A 1,862-nucleotide genomic window follows, 5' to 3' on the forward strand; every position below is an offset into this window, starting at 1 on the left:
CTGTAGCTGTCTTCAGACACTCCAGAAGAGGGAGTCAGATCTTGTTACGGATGGTTATGAGCCACCATGTGGTTGCTGGGATTTGAACTCCAGACCTTTGGAAGAGCAGTTGGGTGCTCTTACCCGCTGAGCCATCTCACCAGCCCTCCTTCGTGGTTTTAAGATAATAGACATTAGAGGGGTTCCTGTGCGCTATTGGTACTAACATTTACTTGGCCATTAGTAAGTCCAGCCATTAGAACAACCTGTACTCTTAGAGGAAACTGGGACAGTGGTTATTAGGATTTTGAAAAGTATATTTCTATTCCTGGGTGCCTCTTCTTCCCTTTGTGTTGGATTGACTAACATGAGTGGTTCCCAATGTTTGTTAGGCTGGGTATGGTGGTGCACAACTTTAATCTCCACACCCAGAAGGCAGAGACAGGTGGAGTGAGTTCCAGGCCAGCCAGGATTACATAGTGAAACCCTGTCTCAAGAAAACAAAACAAGGGCTGGAGAGATGGCTCAGTGGTTAGGAGCACCGACTGCTCTTCCGAAGGTCCCAGCAACCACATGGTGGCTCACAACCATCCATAATGAGATCTGATGCCCTCTTCTGTTGTGTCTGAGGACAGCTACAGTGTACCTAGATATAATAATAAATAAATCTTTAAAAACAAACAAACAAAAATACGGGTTAGGAGATTGAATATCTAGGGAGAAACCTGAACCTGTTAATTAACTGCTTGCAATTCTGTAGGGGCTGTGGATACTTTTACTCTCATCCACCACGAATTGGAAATTTCTACCAACCCAGCTCAGTATGCTATGATTCTGGACATTGTCAACAACCTGCTTCTCCATGTAGAACCCAAGCGGAAGGTGAGTGTGAGCCTTTCTAGAATTCAAGTTAGGCTCACCTGAACTTTGATCTTGCCTTTTACTTCGGTCCCAGTTAAATAAAGTAGTGCTGGGCTGATGAGATGGCTCAGTGGATAAGAAAGAAACTGATACCTTCTCAGTCAGTTACAGCTGTTGGAACTCCTACTGTTTATGTTTAGGTGTGTCTAAGACTGTATAGCTTGTTCTAGACAGGTCTCTACTCAGTCACCTACACACCACTAAGCCTCCAGCTCTACCCTGTGGGCCTAGCTTATGAAATCTTACGAATGTGGATTGCAGATCTTTTATTCAGATCATGATTGGTAAAGGTCAGCTTTCCAGATAACATTCACTTTTCTACAAGACTTAACCTTTTAAAAAACATGAATTCAAGGGGCTGCAGACATTCCTTCCATTAGTAAAGCATGTACTTAGTTAGCATGAGGGAAACTGGGTTTTAGTCACAGCACCACACAAAACAAAAAAAGTACACTTTTCCCTTTTCCCTTCTTTTAGGAGCATAGTGAAAAGAAACAGCGTGTGAGGTTCCAGCTGGAGATCTCTAGCAATCCTGAGGAGCAGCGCAGCAGCATACTACACCTGCAGGAGGCTGTGCGGCAGCATGTGGCCCAGATAAGGCACCTAGAGAAGCAGATGTATTCTATCATGAAGGTAACCATCCTGGGTGATCTGAGGACAGAGCTCCTTTGATAGATATGGAGGGTCTCTTTATTTATTTATTTATTTATTTATTTATTTATTTATTTATTTAATGTAAGTACACTGTAGCTATCTTCAGATGCTCCAGAAGAGGGCATCAGATCTTGTTACAGATGGTTATGAGCCACCATGTGGTTGCTGGGATTTGAACTCAGGACCTTCAGAAGAGCAGTCGGGTGCTCTTACCCACTGAGCCATCTCAGCCAGAAGAGAGATGACACACAGTGTCCTCAAGGCCCCCAGAACCCACAGGTTTACATGAGACTCTACAGTTCAAGTTC

General features: G+C 43.9%; 1 protein-coding gene across 1 annotated transcript in view; it reads left to right on the forward strand.

The window, feature by feature from the left end:
* Positions 1–1,862, forward strand: part of Kiaa0100 (KIAA0100 ortholog) — a 29,988-nt gene that overhangs the window by 23,461 nt on the left and 4,665 nt on the right. Inside the window, exons 29-30 of the mRNA XM_029546127.1 lie at positions 740–861; positions 1,378–1,562. Coding sequence (XP_029401987.1) covers positions 740–861; positions 1,378–1,562 — 307 coding nt within the window. The remainder of the gene's footprint in view (positions 1–739; positions 862–1,377; positions 1,563–1,862) is intronic.

This window comes from Mus pahari, chromosome 14 (genome assembly GCF_900095145.1).
Source record: "Mus pahari chromosome 14, PAHARI_EIJ_v1.1, whole genome shotgun sequence".
Lineage (NCBI taxonomy): Eukaryota > Metazoa > Chordata > Mammalia > Rodentia > Muridae > Mus > Mus pahari.